Here is a 16,674-nt window from a genome sequence, read left to right on the forward strand (position 1 = left end):
CATCTGAACGTTGAGACTGCAGCATACCTGTGAGCTTTTGTCTGAAGAAAGTCTGTGTATAATGAAACCTAGCCCTGTTTTCAGGCTCAGGCTATGGTTTGCTGGAAGTGGCTGCTTGCCATTGTATTAAAGTCTTCATAGGAGCCAAATAACTCTAGCTTGTTTGCCTTTGAAGGTAAATCCCTTGAGCTTGCTGACCTAAAGTTTATGATTTTAACTGCTTAGTCATCATCTCCCTCTACTACATAAATGAATATGTTCTGCAAGGACACCTCCTTTGAATCTGTTTGCTTTTCTCCTCATGCATAAAAGGACTTTTTTTTTTTTTCTTTCTTCTTTTTTATCTCAAGGGAGTATTCTGTTGTTTCTCCAGAGTAACATTTCACCCTCTGAGAACTTCACACCCCAAGCATCACACCCCAGAGTGCTGTGCATTGAAACAGAGGAAAGCAGAGGTTTGCAGAGACGTCTGTGAAAGGGGGAATTTCTCAGTCCTGTGTTTCAGGGCTTGCATACATGATGCTGCAGATACAGAGCAGTCAGCATTTCCTTTAGACATCCTGTTTTAGAAAGATGTGCAACTCAGCAAAAATATCTGTTCTAGGCTGAAACTTGACTTCTAAATGGTATGCCTAGGAGCACTTCTTCTTTCCCTTGTAAAGATGTTTCAGTCTCTGTTTGATGAATATACTCAGGGCCTTTATCTGCTGCAGCTTTTTGCCACATTCTTGAGCTGTGATTTCACAAACTAGAGTCTCCTGTCAGGGAGGTATCATTTTAAAAGTATCTTCTCCTTTACTCACCTCTCTCTTTCATGTCCTGACACACTGTGCCTTCACTTCTTAGCTCTGCAAGGCATAGGACCATACCTGTCCTGTAAAGAGAGTATAGACAGAAGTTTCTTCATGCCTGTAAAAACATATCATGTAACTAACAGAATGAGATTTTGCACTTGCTCCATAGAGACTTATTGCATCTGAATCATGTGAAAATGTTGCTTGCTTGAAAGATGATTCAACCCAAGGATGGAGGGAATATCTTTTGAGAGGAGGTGTTCAAAGTAACTGAGTTGCTGCAGTACTTGGTGTAGTCCTTGAGAACAGAGGTCCTGGGCTTTCAGAGTGTTCCTTGCTGATCTTCAGAGAGAAAGGGGGGGGGGAAAAAAAGAAAGAACGGAAAAGAAGAGGTGGGATGGTTGAGTTACAGGAAGAAAGTAGGAATATGTATGTGGAAGAGAGAAAAAAATCTTCAAGCCAAGCCAGGACCTTGGACCATGCAGAAATGCAGAAGTTTCCTCTTCCTTGAAAGTGTGAAACTTCAGGGCTACAACTTGAGACTGCGTCCCCTCGTTCAGCTGCTGGTTCTCTTCTCCCAGGCAACCAGCAGCAGAATGGGGGGGCACAGTCTCAAGTTGTGCCAGGGGAGATATAGGCTGGATGTTAGGAGGAAGTTCTTCACAGAGGGAGTGATTGCCCATTGGAATGTGCTGCCCAGGGAGGTGGTGGAGTCACCATCCCTGGAGATGTTCAAGAGAAGCCTGGATGAGGCACTTGGTGCCATGGTCTAGTTGATTGCTTAGGGCTGGGTGATAGGTTGGACTGGATGACCTTGGAAGTCTCTTCCAACCTGGCTGATTCTTTGATTCTATGATACAAATCCACACAGTCAAAACCCAGGAAATGCTATTATGAAAGACAGTCTACTCATTTTTTTTCCCAGTCCATTTCTGAGTGTACTTCATGTAGAGTTTTGTTATATTTCCTGCAAACAGGACTTGGAAAAATCTTGAGTCTTTCTACTTAATGGTTTCAGTAAACTCCTGATTCTATGTGGTGATTTGGCATGTGGTGACTTGCTGGGTAAACAGTTAGACCTGATGATCTCCAAGGTCTCTTCCAACCAAAATGATTCTATGATTGTACAATACAAAAATATGCTCATTGTGTTGTCATTGAGGATTTGGGGGAATGGTGCTTCCTCTGGTCACTGTTAACTAATTTATTAATAGTGAAGGAGTAATCCTGGGAATACAGAATTGAAGTTCAGCTTCCTGCAGATTGTGTTGATGTAAGCAAACCTTTCCTCTTGATTAATGAGGAAGAAGGAAGGGCTTTTATACACCAAACCTGAGAGAGAGCAAAGCCAAACTGCAGAGAGGGAAAAGCAATGACAGGGTCTCACTGGAGGTAGGCTATGGTGTGAGGCTTCAGCTTGTCACCCTGACCACTGCTGTTATCAAAAGTGGTGACTCACAGGCCCTTTGTGCCAAGAAGAACCTGTCTGACATGGTGGATTTTTTTCACTTCTGTTAATCGTGTTCTCATACACATTGTGAGGGAAAAATGCTGTCTGGATACAGCTTACCTTAGTCCTGGCTCATTGCTTTGGTCATCACCTCCATCCCTGGAGGTGTTTGCAGCCAGGCTGGATGAGGCTCTGGCCAGCCTGATGTAGTGTGAGGTGTCCATGCCCATGGCAGGGGAGTTGGAACTAGATGATCCTTGTGGTCCCTTCCAACCCTGACTGATTCTATGATTCTTGCTCATTCCCCTCCTCAGTAGGATGGGGAAGAGAAGGAGGGGTAAAAGTGAGAAAACCTGTGGTTTGAGATAAAGACAGATTAATAGGTAAAGCAAAAGCTATGTGCACAAAAAAAGCAAGCCTGGAAATTTATTCACCACTTCTCATCAGCAGGCAGGTTTGGGTGGGAACGGACCTTTGAGGGTCAGCCAGTTCAAATCCATGGCAATGAGCTGGAACATCTTCACCTAGAACAGATTGCACAGGGTCCCATCCATGCTGATCTGGAATGTTCCTAGGGCTGAGGATTCTGCTGCTTCTCTGGGCAGCCTGTGCAGGTGTTTCACCTCAATGCATGAATTTTCTTCCTTCTATCTATGTAAACCTCCCCTCTTTTCATTTAAAACTGCCACTCCTTGTCCTGTTACAAAAGGCCCTGCTAAAAATTCTGCCTTCCTCTTTCTGATAGGCCCCCTTTTTTCAGGAAAGGTTGCAAAAAGGTCTCTCTCCAGCCTTTTCTTCTTCAGGCCAAATGGCACGAACTCTCGTCTTTTCTTCATAGTAGGGGTGGTCATCCTTGTGGTCCTCCCTAGTGTTAAGTCCTCCCTACTTCATAGTGGGTTGCTTTAGGAGATTAATTCCTCAGGGCAGGATCTACCTTAGTGTTCAGGTAGTGCCTTGTGTTTGTGAGCATTAGTAAGAAAGTTTCCAGGTGACATGAGAGTATTTAAAGTCAACATGAACAGTCACAGAGAATCCCCAGAGTGGCTGGCGATCCAGCTGTGGCATGAAACTGGCACAGCTGGATTCAGCACATTTGTTCCTCTTAACTTTCTGTACAGGTGAACGCTAGGACTTCAGAGACGTACCACCTCCTCCCTACTTCTGGTGATTTCAGAGTTCCCAATGTCACTGGGGCTGTTCCACATAATTTGCAACAGATAGGACCAGTGTTTTTCCACACAGAAGTAATTACTCACGTAATTCCTTTTAAATATCAAAGTTCCTAAAGCCAGGCATTGTATTTACTTACAGGAATCCTTAGGACGCTGGGATCACATTGTTGATCACTGCTTGACCTTTCTCAAGATTGGTTTCATGAACTTTAAAAGGAGAATTTGTTTGTGTAATCACCTCCTGAGGAAGTCTGCTCCAATATTTGTTTGTTGTTAATCTCCAGGGACTGTTTAGTTAATACAGTACCAGCCAAAAGATTTATTTTGCTGCCTTATGTTTGTTTTGGGTTTGGTTTTTTTTTTTTAATATTTTGGAAGAAGCTTAATCTGGGAGGTTAATACATATATCTATACTTAAAAGAGTCCCAGTTATTTCTTAGAATCTTTTGTAGTTTAAATATGGGTTCATATTGGTTTTAAGAAAAAGCATGTGTTCATTGCTAAAACACTGATTAAAAAAGCATTGAGGCATTTCTTTGCTGCACAAACTCCCCTCCAGCACATCTGTGACTAGTAATGATATTAAAAGCCAAACAGGTATTTGCAGCTGTTGAATCACAGGCCAGCATCTTTTGCAGAGCTATCCTTGCTCTTGTTTCAGCTTGGGGATGGTTGGTGGTTAGAGACTCTGCAAGTTTCCCACATTTACCCTGACTGAGATGCTTGCTTGCAAACCTGGGAGTGCATGGCTTGGTTTTTTTTTTTTTTTTTTCCCTCCTCTTCCCATGTGTTTGAGGCCTAAAGGTAACTGCTTGGAGCCCATCTGTCCAATCCTGACTGTTCCATGCCTGAAGGAAGGTTTTGAAGCCCATCTGTCCAATTCTACCACACCCTAAAGAAATCCTGACACAAAGTAGATAATGAGACAGTTTAGTAAACAGATTTAATAGATGTGGACATCAGCATTCAGCATTGCCTGAGCAAGATCTGAGGTTGACTTCATGTGAACCAAATGTTCAGGTCCTCCATGTTGTGTAACTTCTCCATATTCAGTTTTCAGCATAGCAATCTTTGGTCAGATGCCATTGCTTATAATTCAATGCCCTCAGCCAAAGACTGTCTGGTAGAGCCCAAATGTTTTGTTCACTTAAACTGATGGAAAACAATGAAAAGTTTTAGAATCAAATCTTACTTGGACTTTGAGATTCTTTAGAGCACTTGGCATAGAATCATAGAATCATAGAATCATGGAATCATAGAATCATAGAATCATAGAATCATAGAATCAGCCAGGTTGGAAGAGACCTCCAAGATCATACAGTCCAACCTATCACCCAGCCCTATCCAATCAACCAGACCATGGCACCAAGTGCCTCATCCAGGCTTCTCTTCAACATCTCCAGGGACAGCAACTCCACCACCTCCCTGGGCAGCACATCCCAATGGGCAATCACTCTGTGAAGAACTTCCTCCTAATATCCAGCCTATACCTCCCCTGGCACGGTTAAAACAAAGATCAGATGATTAAAACAAGACAATATCTATATAGGAATTGAGTGATGATAGGAAATATCATAGAATCATAGAATACTAGGTTGGAAAGAACCTCAAGGATCATCTGATCCAATCTTTCTTGGGAAATATATAATAGAGAAAACAAAATTAGTGTAAAGTTGTTATGAAACATCAACATGTAACTAATTAATTTTATTAAAATGATGATTTTCTCATTTGGGATGAGAAAACACAGGGATAGGTGGGAGATCAGAATTCTTGGAACACCTTTGATGCTGCTGGGCCCGTCATCATGTTCCTCTTCAGTGTATGGTTACAATCTGATGTGAGTTATAACCAACAGAATCATTGGGAGATGTGAGATGATTAAAGATCTGTGAAGGGTTGCTCAAGTGTGACAAAAGTGTCGTGAAACTGGTGAGGGTTCTAGAGCACAAACCTTCAGAGAAGCAGCTAAGGGAACTGAATGTTCAGCCTGGAGAAAAGGAGATTTAGGGGAGACCTTCTCACACTCTCCCTGAAAAGAGGTTGTAGCAAGGTGGGGAGTCAGTTTCTTCCAGCAAGTAAGAAGTGATAGGATAAGAGGAAATGGCCTCAAGTTCCACCAGAAGAGGTTTTTATTGGATATTAGTAAAAATTTCCTCCTCAAAAGTTTTGTCAAGTGCTGGAACAGGCTGCCCAGGGAAGCAGTAAAGTCACCATCCTTGGAGGGATTTAAAAGACTGCAAGTGTGGTACTGAGGGACATGGTTTAATGGTGACCTGGCAGTGCTGGGTCAATGGCTGAACCTGATGATCTGAAATGTCTTTTCCAAACAAATTTCTTCTATGATTCTATGACCCAGGGAGATTTTCTGGCTACTTCTCTACAAGTCCCAGCTCCCAGATAAGGATGCTTCCTCCTTTTTCACTTAAAGCTTTCTATGTATCTCCTTAAATGGTGATATTTGAAACAGCATTTTGGAAACACCATTTATTTCTACATCCCTGTGAGGCCATGTTGTGAAAAAAAGCGCTGTTTTTCCAGTTCATACAAGGAGAAGTTCAGAGAGTTTAAGGGATTTGTTAAATATCATTAGCACACCTGTGTCAAAATAAGAAAAAACTGTTGAGCTCAACATCTCAGAGAGTTTTTTTTTTTGCTTTTCAGCTAGGACAGTTCCATTAATTTTAATCCACAAGTCAGCATTAAAACACAGATGATACATGCAGAAAGTGCCCTGTGCCACTGCTGAACAAAGCCTTCAGCTCCTGATAAGGCTGCAGAACTGCTGAGGTTCGTTTTGCACAAATTGATCTGTTGGACTCATCCTGAACTCCCCTGTCCTCCTCTGCTCATTGCTGCCAGGCTATTTTTGCCTTTTTTTTTTTTTTTTTTTTTGGTAGTAGAACTCACCAATTAGCTATCCCAGTCTTGACTTGTCACATTCTTCTTTGCTTTTTTTTTTTTATTTATATCTCAGGATAGCTGCTTGTCAGTCATGTCACTAATTTGAGGCAAGAAGCCTAAGGTCATTGTTAGCTCATGGCTTGATTGTCTGGAGATGAAACCCCAGACATTTCTTGCTAGTAGTTAGAGCTCTAATTCATCCACTCCTCTCCTTTTCAGTACTAGTAAGAACCTCCACATTGACTTCCCAAGGGGTAAATCACTGTACTTCATGAAATGGTCATGTATTAATGATGATTAGTGCTCAGTCTTAGAATGACAATTAGGGGACAAGTGATTTTCACCAGCTGACCATCTTTCCCAGCTTCTCCAGTACCTTTATGGTGTGGGGCCCATCATCTTCAGCTGTGAGCAGAGTTTCATCTTTCACTTGCATAACATCCCTGCACCACTATTCAACTTGTATGAAGATGCAATACATTTGATATATTGAGAGCAATTTTTCATCCCAGATCTCAGAAGGAGTTGTATGAAAAGATCATTGCTCCATCTACATCCTCTTAACTGATCTCTCAGTCTCTGTTTGCACATTTTTTATGCTTTCCAAGCCACTTGCTATCTTTTAACTAATTATACAGTCTAGGGAAGGGATTTGGTTCACATTTAGGACACCCAAATTTAGGTGTAACATGTGGACATCAGTATGAGAGCTGGCTGTTTCAACAGAGATCTAGTCAATATAGTCAGCTGCAGTCAAAGGGGTTGGCTGGTAGAGGTATGTACAGCAAATGACAGTCTGTGCTGTATTGTGTGACCCTTGCTAGTTCAGACAGCTGGAGAACATGGAAATACCTGCATTAGAAAACCTAAATCATAGGAAGGGACCTTAGAGTCCATCTACCTCAACCTCCCCACCACAGGCAGGAATGCCTCTCAGTTAGACTCAGCTGCTTAAGGCATCATCCAGTCTGGCCTTGAACATGCCCAGGGAGGAGGCATCCACATCTTCCCTAGGCAACCTATTCCAGAGTCCCACCTCCCTCATACTGAAGAACTTGCTAAGATCCAGTCTGAACTTACTCTCCCTTATCTTAAAACCATTCCCTCTTGTCCTATTTCTAGACACCCTTATGAAGTCTCTCTCCAGCCTTCCTGTAGGATCCCTTCAGGTATTGGAAATGTATGTGTATGATTCTCCCTGGAAACATAGCTCAGTTGCCCAATTACAGGGATTTTATATCACTGGCACTCCCAGGTGGGCACCCACGTGGCCTCCACCTTCTGCTTAAAAAGCCACCTTTCTGTCATTGATCCCTGTCTTACATTTATCAACCTCACATTGTGGATTTGGAGAGTGCTAGGACTGTCAGATGGACATCTATAGATCACTTCTTATTCCTTGGACATTCATACCTCACTTCTGACTGCTGGTTCCTACTTCACAGCTGTTTGTCTCTCATCTTTTCTATTTGCAGCACTACCTGTAAGATGCAACCCATGTAATGTCTCCTTGTCTACAGGCTTCTTGGCTGCTGCTTCTGGGTTTTTCATCCTGGAATAAAGGAGGGTCACAATAGACCTTTACACTCTCTACAACTCCTCAAAAGGAGATTATAAAGAGGTTGGGGTCAGTCTCTTCTCACAAGTGATAGAACAAGAAGAAATGTGCCAGGAGAGGTTTAGGTTGGATATTAGGAGAGATTTCTTCCCTGAAAGGCTTGTCAAGCCCTGGAACAGGCTGCCTGGGGAAGTGGTGGAGCCACCATGCCTGGAGGGATTTAAAAGCCATGTAGATGTGGTGCTGAGTGACCTGGTTTAGAGGTCACTTGGTAGTGCTGGATTAATGGTTGGACTTCATCATCTGAAAGGTCTTTTCCAATCTCAATGATTATATTATTCTATAAAGTGCCGTCTAAAGAGATGAAGGAACAGCTCAGGAAGGAGGACCAACTCTAGGTGACTATCCAGCTGTGTTTTGACTATGAATAAAAACTCTTCAGACTTCCTGGTGACAGTGTGCCACAGTTTTCAAAACAGATGGGTATCTAGAGTCTGAGAAGTTTGGGATTCAGGAAACACAGATCTAATACTGGAGATAGTTACAGCAAGATATTTAACAAAATCCATTTGCCAGTGGAAGTGGTGGAATCTTATCTGAGAGATTTGCTTGGTCTTATATTCAGCAGCTGTTGCAGAGTGTTATGTTGTAAAGAAAGGAAAGGCTAGAAGGGAGGAAACACCTACTCTTCTATGAAAGAATTGAATGGGTTTTGCCATGGAAAAATTAAAAAAAAAAAAACCAAACAAACAATTGTTTGGAAGAACATCTGGAATAAAACTAAATATGAAAACAATGGAAAATGTTTTTGGAAGTCAACAGCAAACTAGATCCAGGCTGCAATGCAGAGTAAGTGAAAAGCTGAATAGAAAAAACACACCTCTCTGCTCTCCCTTTTTGTTTTTCCTGCGTTCGCCTTGTAGTATTTCACCCTCTCCAGAGGTTAGACCCAGTGGATATGACCCAGCTGCAACCATTGTGCTAACAGATCTGCCTTGCAATCCAGGCAGCTCACACCTCTTCAGGAAAGTATGTGATCAGTGATGACTTCATTAGCACCACAAGTTGCTTCTTACAAATAGGATTATCCTCTGTGGGCATTTTTCTTGCACTCTGTGGTGCATGCATTGTGGTGTCAGCATTCCCTGGAAGAGCATCAGCTTTAGATGTCCTTTACAGAAGGTCACACACCTGCAGTGAGACCACTTGATATGACATCTGTCATCAGACAGACAGTGAAGGCGCAGACAGTGAAGGCACAAACACTGAAGTGCCTGTGCAGGAAGCTGCAAGGATGCTGCATACACCCTGACTGACCTGTGTCTGTACTGAAGATGTACCTCAGATATCCAGGTTGAAGAATCCACTGAAGAAATACCTGAGATATTCCAGGTTAAACAAAACACTGCTCAGGAGCAGTTCTCAGGCTGGCAGCTCTGTGTCATACCTGGACAGACAACCAAAACCTTCAAGTTCCAGATAAGCTTTCCAGCTGGAAGAGTATGTGTTTGAGGAAGCCCTGCCCATATCCTGCATATGCTCTCTTCAGTCCCTCTGGACTTTTTTTGTACCTCTCAGAAGACACTTCTGCCAGCTTCTGGCTGCAATCAGCTTTTTTTCCAGTTCTCTGCCAGTAGTGCTCTATTACCTCACCTTATGATCAACCAGGCTGCTCATCAAGTTGGACAGCCTTCCAGTTGTAGTAGGAGTATTAAGTGGGATACATTGCTGAACATTTATTACAGTTTGAAGGGGAACTTCAGCCTAGTTCCTGACTGCACAGACTGAAAGTAAAATAAATTACCATTGGATGCAAAAGGAAAATAATGATAAAGTCTATATAATTCATTGGATTGCTAATGGGAATATAGAGCAGAGGCATAAACAGTTCTTTCTCTCTTTATTCTTCTCCTGTCACTTCTTCTTGCAACTTTTCTCTCTGTCTCCTGTGGCCTTGCCAGGGATATCTCTGTTTTGACTACTGTGTGAGGTAATGGGAAGGAAGGAGGGAGTGGGGGAGGAGGTGAACAGGTCCCCTGGATCCATCCAAGGTGGTCTGAGGAGTTTCTGTGTTGTTTATATGTTTTATATATATATATATATAAATAAATATGAATATATATATATAAATAGAGAGAGAGTACACATATTGTATATTTTCTACTCATTCATTGTATTCCATATTTCTGTATTGTCATTTGCTTGTAAATAGAACTTCATTTGCTTCCATCCCAAACTGAGCTAGTCTGGCAATTTTATTTGGGGGGTAGTTTTCTCCATATTAGTTGGGGGAATAACACCACCACCACCCCCCCACCCCCCCAGTATTTCATGTGCAGGATAGATAATTGTGATCTTAGGTAGAAATTGTTCACCATAGTGAATTGGAGCAAGTAACCTGGAGTTTTCACATCGGAAGTTCAAAGGACAGGCACTTAAACCCCAGATTCCTCACAGACATGATACAGAGATTATTATTTCAGTGTTTGTAACACCTTGGTAGTTTTAACAAAACTACTTCTTATAAGAGCCAGGATTCCATGTGGTGATGAACTTCCTAAGGTGATGAAACTTATCCAGCCCCAGTGACTTGTGAGCATTAACTATTTAGATTTCCCTCAGAGTAAGCTAAGGTAGCTTCCATACCTTCATTTCAGAAGTCATTCTGCAAGGCTGTATTTAGACTAAACCAAAGTGCACATCTCAGCTTTTCCCTTTGTTCTCCACCAATACATAGAGAGAACACTTCCTTTTCAAGACCTGTTGTCCTATATTTTGAACATTCTCAACTTTCTTTCCTAATTCTTCACTTCCAAATTATTGCTGACTCTGCTGGCTCATCTCTTTGGTTTTCTTTTTTTTGCCTATACCTGCTTACTTTCAGAATCTTCACACTCCTTTGAGTCATTGACAATATGTTGCATACCACAGGGCTTGCAGGAACAGACCTTTTTAAGTCCATGCCCTCATTCTAGTCAGTCAGCTTGTAAATTAATGTGTGCCATGGTCGTGTGGTACCAATGTAGTTTGTTAATGGCAAAGCTCTGTGCTGCTAAGTCAAGAGCCTAGGAGCCAATTATCTGATATCAAAGCTATTATCTTTATCAACTAAACCTGTAATCTCATTAGAAGATGATAACAAGGAAGTTTCACAGGACCTTTTTTCTATAAAACCAGGTTGATTGGCACTAATTATATCCTCTACCTTTAATGATTTATTAATTGTATTCAGAGTTGGCCATTCCATTTTTATTTATTTTTCCCCTAGAATCAGTGTCAAGTTGACAGGTCTGCAATTACCTGGGGCTCTTACTTTTATCTTTGTTTGAAATATTGGCACAATATTAGCTTTCTTCAAGTGCTCTAAGACATCAGGAGTGATCCCTAACTTCCTGAAAAGTCTGCCTTAATAGTCAATGAGTTTCTGGGCTAACTTTTCTGTAGCACTTGCTTGCAAGCCACTGAAATCCATTGATTTAAAACCATAGAATTATTAATGGGAATAAGCAAGTGTTAAGATTAGCTTTGTTCTAAATGGGCTTGAAACAAATCTGTTTTTCTACTCATAGTTGTGTCTTGTGTTCTTTTGTGTCATGTGCCATTTACAGTTTTCAGCTACTGAAGCATTTTTGTGATCATTATCTTCCATGATTTGATTTCTTTTCTGAGGATTTAACATGGTGAATAGTTTTACCATAATTTCTGCATTTCTCACTCTGATTGTATTTTTGATCTGTTTATTTTTCCTGAACAAAGGTAACATTCCTTAACCCATTTCCATGCTTTCAAGAATTAAAAATCACACTTATTAACTAAGTGTAGGCTTCTTTTAAAGAAATACAGATTTGTTTCAAAGAAAATATAATTTCCAGGTCAAGCCTTTAGAATTCACATTTCCAAGCATGTGCCTTTGATATTTAAATCTGAAAAGTTACTTAAAATAGTATTGAAGTTACTTAAAATGGTATTGAAGTTACTTAAAATAGTATTGAAGTTACTTAAAATAGTACTAAATTTACTTAAAATGGTATTGAAGTTACTTAAAATACCATTAAAGTTACTTAAGATAGAATTGAAGTTACTTAAATAGTATTGAAGTTACTTAAAATAATATCAAAGTTACTTAAAATAGTATTGAAGTTACTTAAATAGTATTGAAGTTACTTAAAATATTATCAAAGTTACTTAAATAGTATCAAAGTTACTTAAAATAGTATCAAAGTTACTTAAAATAGTATTGAAATTACTTGAAATAGTATCAAAGTTACTTAAAATAGTATTGAAGTTACTTAAAATGGTACTGAAGTTATTTAAAATAGTACTAAAGATACTTAAAATAGTATCAAAGTTACTTAAAATAGTACTGAAGTTACTTAAAATAGCATTAAAGTATTAATAGTATTAAAGTTAAATACTTTAAAACTACTAAATATTAAGTGGAAGTATTAAAGCTGAAAATTGAATATACCACAGAGCTATTTTTAACTGACTTAACTAGAAGAAACTGCAACACTTCATAGCCAGGAGGAAAATAATAATACCCATAATAGAATCAGCAGTAATTCATAATTCCACCACCCTCTTTTCCATGGGGTTGATGGAATACTGGAACAGGTTGCCCAGGGAGGTGGTGGAAGCCCAATGCCTGGAGACATTCAAGGTCAGACTTGATGGGGCCCTGAGAAAGCTGATCTGGGATGCCTCTGCTTCCTGCAGGGGAGTTGGAGTAGATGGTTTTTAAAAGTCCCATCCAACCCAATGTGTTCAATGAGTCTATAATGATAATTAATAATAGTCCCCCACTTTAAGGGAACATCATCATGATTAAGAACTGGCAATTCTGAACAACCTTGTAAGATCAACATAAACATCTCTTGTCTTGCACTGCTTGTCTTTTACCCATTTAAAAGCTGTACAGAGAATTTATATATCCACAGATATCAGTCAGACACTGATGGAAAACAGTGATTTTTTTTTTTAATTGATATCACTTAATTTTAAAATGATCTTAAAGAAGAGTGTTTCTTTAGGATTAAAACAACAACAACAAAAAAATCAACTCTCTTTTCCAAACTAGTAATTTTTAAATATTAAAAGAACATGACAGGCCAGCTAATTTTGTACAGATATGTATATATTTTTTAGTTCTACATCTGCTGTAGTTTTCTGTTGCATAATTGATTTAATCTCTAATTTTGAAGGAACGCTGAACTCTTTTACTGGACTCTGCATACATTTCTCCAGGGCAAAAGCTGTCCTACTTTTCCTTCCTTAGTATCTGTTTAGTGTTGGGCCATTTTCTTCTGAAACTGTAAACTACCCTTGGTGAAATAAATGAAGTCACAGTTGGAATACAGCTGTACCCATTGTTCCTTTTCCTATCACTGGGCACTGAAAAGAGCCTGGTACCTTCATCCTGACACCCACCCCTCAGGTATTTATAGATGTTGACAAGATCCCCTTTCAGCCTTCTCTTCTCCAAACTAAACAGCCCCAGTTCCCTCAGCCTTTCTTCACAGGAGAGATGTTCAAGTCCCACATCATCCTCGTAGCTTTCCTCTGGACTGTCTCTCTAGAACTGGGGAGTCCAGTTTTGCTTTATTAATGATTTGTCTCTCATTCACTCTATATTTCAGAAGGAGAATATCTGCTGGTTTGACACTTTTCACAAAATATAGGCACATACTTAATAAAGATTTCCATGTATTTAATCATTGGTTCTGTTCTCCTATCCTCTCACACCTGAACTCCTGCTTTTGTTTTTCCAGGGGTTTATGGACAGGTGCAAATTTACAGTGCTTATCCTAAGACATCTTGGACATATCTGGGAACTGACACTTATCCTGGCAATGAAAGGTGGCATTTTGCCCAAATATGCCTCCAAATATTAAGTTTTGATTCCTGTTTCTGTAACTTGTATTAATGTTCCTATGTGTGGTATTACTCTAAAGCCCTGCTAAAATGATTGTCCCCATTTTTCTTGTAGGCCCCCTTTAAATCTTTTCTTTTCCAGAGTGAACAACCCCAATACTCTCAACCTTTCTTCATAGGAGGGGTGCTCCAGCTGAGATGGCAAGAGGTGCTCATGTTTAGAGAATCAAATTCTGCTCTATGTGCCCAGTTCAGACTGAGCTGAATTACCTTCCACCCACTTCTGATTGCATCCCCCAACTCTAGTGGAAGCTTAAATGCTAAGTTCACACACAGCCCTAGATGTGGACACCTACATTTTGTTGTTCAGATCCAAAGGTGACTTTCAGCTCTGTAGGCTATTCCTGGCACCAAAAAAAAAATGGTCTGACATATCTTTGGTATGCAGCTTACCTGAGCCCTGCAACTCTTTACTGTAACTCATTAATCAACAGTGTGAAATAGATATTTCAGGATTAATTTCCTCCAACATATTTTAGACATCTGTTTTTTTGCAGAAAGCCCTAAAGGGGTTTTTCCTAGAGCATTGCCTGTGGATTCTTTCTGAGATCTGCTTAGGCAAAACTGTTGTTAAATTTTTTAGGAAATCTGTGAGCACAACTTTCATAATTGTAGTTATATTAACTTAGTATCTTGGCATTACAGGATTTTTTGTGGAGGATAGAGTAGATTGGGATCGTGGGAGAGATATTGTGATCAGCCTTTCCTCCTATGAAGCCCACCAAGCTGAAGCAGTTACACTGAAAGAAGTCAGTGGTCATAGCATAAGAATTCATCAATGCCTTATGCACGGGCTTGTTGGTAAGGAATCTCCTTCCATTTGAGTGAGTTTTCTTCTGAAACAGACTTTGCATTTCATATCTTACCAAGATCATTTCTACTTTATTGAGATATCCTAATAAAAGCCAAGAGCAAGGTGCTACACCTGGGTTGGGGCAATCTCAAGCACAAATACAGGCTGGGTGAGGAGTGGCTCAAGAGTAATCTCAGAGACAAGGACTTATTAGAAAGAAATTCTTTACAGTGAGGGTGGTGAATGGGTTGCCCAGAGAGGTTGTGGATGTTCCTTCCCTGGATGTGTTCAAGGCCAGGTTGGACGAGGCCCTGACTGATCTGGTCTAGTGGAAGGAGCTACATCAATACTGGGAATCACCTGGGCAGATGTAGATATGTACAGTAGATGTTCCACCAGACATGAGCTGGTCACAGTCTCTTGATAATCAAAGCAGAAGAATACATACTGCTCACTTACATTACATCTCCCCCCCAAAGCTGATGTATAAAATAGATAACCAGTTGCACTTGAGAACTGCTCATGGCCCTCCATTGCACATAAAACCAGGTTGCATAATTAGGCCATACCTGTAGATACAGAAAATCACCTGAGATTAATTCCATCTCTCTCAGAAGTCTCTTTTAGACTCCTGTCTGTGGTTTACAAAACACACACAACCAAGACTCTGGCAGAATTATTTTTTACCATTGCCATTGGTCTGATCTTAACAAGAATTCAGAGAGATCAGCTCTGTAGTTTACTGAAGAATAACTTCAGCACATGCAGCTTAAAAAACCTGAGGTGTCTATCTGTTCATTGGTTTGACATCTGCACACCTCAGGGAAAAGGTTTAGCACCTTCTCTTTCTAAAAATGAAATACCTTGGTAAAATATAAGTGCATGGTGAATATTTGATGGGCAGGTGGCCTTTCTGGTTCTGTGTTGATGCATGTACATTGTGCTGCAGGAAAAACACACTGGAATGTCAATGCAGATGCTGCAGAGAAGCTGTGCAGAAGCTGTCAGGATTTATGTCCCTCAAAGCTCTGGTTTATAGGTGTGAGAGACACTTAGCACATTTTCTGTCTTGAAACTTTCCAGGGCATTCCCATGACACAGAAGATGGTAAGCACAGCCCTTTGGCTGCAGAAGTTGGACTCCTCACACAGAACACACACATCAAGTCTGATGTGGCTTGTGCCGGGAGAATGCTGGTAGGATGTTTTACAGACTTCAGTGGGACAGAGTTTGAAGGTATCATAGAATCATAGAATCAGTCAGGGCTGGAAGGGACCACAAGGATCATCCAGTTCCAACCCCTCTGCCATGGGCAGGGACACCTCACACTACATCAGGCTGGCCAGAGCCTCATCCAGCCTGGCCTTAAACACCTCCAGGGGTGGGGCCTCAACCACCTCCCTGCACAACCCATTCCAGGCTCTCACCACTCTCATGGGGAAGAACTTCTTCCTCATGTCCAGCCTGAATCTCCCCACTTCCAGCTTTATTCCATTCCCCCCAGTCCTGTCACTCCCTGATACCCTAAAAAGTCCCTCCCCAGCTTTCTTCTAGGCCCCCTTCAGATACTGAAAAGCCACAATAAGGTCACCTCAGAGCCTTCTTTTCTCCAGACTGAACAGCCCCAACTCTCTCAGTCTGTCCTCATAGGAGAGGAGCTCCAGCCCTCTGCTCACCCTGGTGGCCCTACTCTGGACACCTTCCAGCATGTCCATATCCCTCTTGTAAGAGGGGCTCCAGAACTGGATGCAGTACTCCAGGTGGGGTCTCACCAGTGCTGAGCAGAGAGGGAGAATCACCTCCCTCGACCTGCTGGCCACACTTCTCTTGATGCAGTCAGGTAGTTAAGATTCACCTGTCTTTATCTACCAGACAAGTTCTGTCCAATGGAGTACAGTCTAAAAACAGATGTAGAATCATAGAGTCATAGAATGGTCTGGGCCAGAAGGGATCTCCAAAGGTCATCGAGTCTGACCTCCCCACAGTCAGCAGGGACATCCTCAACTAGATCAGGTTGCCCAGGGCTTTGTTGAGCCTCACCTTGCATATCTCCAGGGAAGGAGCCTCAACCA

General features: G+C 41.1%; 1 protein-coding gene across 1 annotated transcript in view; it reads left to right on the forward strand.

The window, feature by feature from the left end:
* The window catches only part of PKHD1 (PKHD1 ciliary IPT domain containing fibrocystin/polyductin), a 249,974-nt gene that overhangs the window by 149,712 nt on the left and 83,588 nt on the right, over positions 1-16,674 (forward strand). The window contains 3 exon segments of the mRNA XM_054383383.1: positions 13,647-13,733; positions 14,455-14,610; positions 15,686-15,838. Of these exon segments, the coding sequence (XP_054239358.1) occupies positions 13,647-13,733; positions 14,455-14,610; positions 15,686-15,838 (396 nt within the window).

Source organism: Indicator indicator, chromosome 9, assembly GCF_027791375.1.
Source record: "Indicator indicator isolate 239-I01 chromosome 9, UM_Iind_1.1, whole genome shotgun sequence".
Taxonomy (NCBI): Eukaryota; Metazoa; Chordata; class Aves; order Piciformes; family Indicatoridae; genus Indicator; species Indicator indicator.